Genomic DNA, 903 nt, shown 5'->3' on the forward strand with positions numbered 1-903 from the left:
GTCGCCGAATTCAGAACTGGGTCGCCGAATTCGGAGTTTGGTCGCCGTTTTTGATTTTCGCCTCATTTTTTTTTTAAATAAACTGCAAAAACGAAACACACTAGGAAAAACATTAAAAACGAAGAAGAACTAACAAGGCGAAACTAAGTAACAACGAGAAGAAAGAAGCGACAAATGAAAACAAAGAAAAACGAGCAAAAACTAACAAAGCAATAAAAATTGGGTTACCTCCCAACAAGTGCTAAAATTAACGTCTATAGCTTGACGATACCTCCAATCATGGATCAATGAAATTGACCACTTCCACGTCGTGATCCAACTCTGCTTTGAAGTACGGTTTGAGGCGATGGCCATTAACAGTGAAAGTGGACCCATTCGATGCAAGCAACTCATAAGTCCCAATCCAATTGCTCTTGTGAACCACATATGGACCTCTCCATCTAGACTGCAGCTTGCCAGGAAAAAGTCGAAGCTTAGAATCATACAAGAGTACTTCATGTCCCGGCTTAAATTCCTTTGTGCGAATGTTCAAATCATGGAACTTCTTCGCCCTTTCCTTGTAGATACGGGAACTCTCATACGCTTCATTTCTCCACTCATCCAACTCCGTCAACATGTCTCGCCTTGTATGACCGGCCTCCTTGAATTCCAAATTGATTCTCCTCGTCGCCCAATATGCCTTGTGCTCTATCTCAACAGGTAAATGACAGGATTTGCCAAAAACAAGTTGATAAGGAGACATACCAATTGGAGTCTTGTAGGCGGTGCGATACGCCCAAAGAGCATCATCCAAGTGCTTTGCCCAATCTTTCTTGTTGGCGACGCTCTTCTCCAAAATCTGCTTGATTTCTCGATTTGCCAACTCTGCCTGCCCATTAGCTTGAGGATGATATGGAGTCGTCA

At 42.9% G+C, this 903-nt stretch overlaps 1 protein-coding gene across 1 annotated transcript; it reads right to left on the reverse strand.

Moving 5' to 3' along the window:
* Window positions 1–277: 277 nt before the first annotated feature.
* On the reverse strand, window positions 278–616 carry LOC130990787 (uncharacterized). Its single transcript, XM_057915021.1, has one exon. It carries the CDS (start codon window positions 614–616, stop codon window positions 278–280), a length of 339 nt encoding a protein of 112 aa, XP_057771004.1.
* Window positions 617–903: the final 287 nt, after the last annotated feature.

The sequence above is a fragment of the Salvia miltiorrhiza genome, chromosome 6 (assembly GCF_028751815.1).
Source record: "Salvia miltiorrhiza cultivar Shanhuang (shh) chromosome 6, IMPLAD_Smil_shh, whole genome shotgun sequence".
NCBI classification, from domain to species: domain Eukaryota; kingdom Viridiplantae; phylum Streptophyta; class Magnoliopsida; order Lamiales; family Lamiaceae; genus Salvia; species Salvia miltiorrhiza.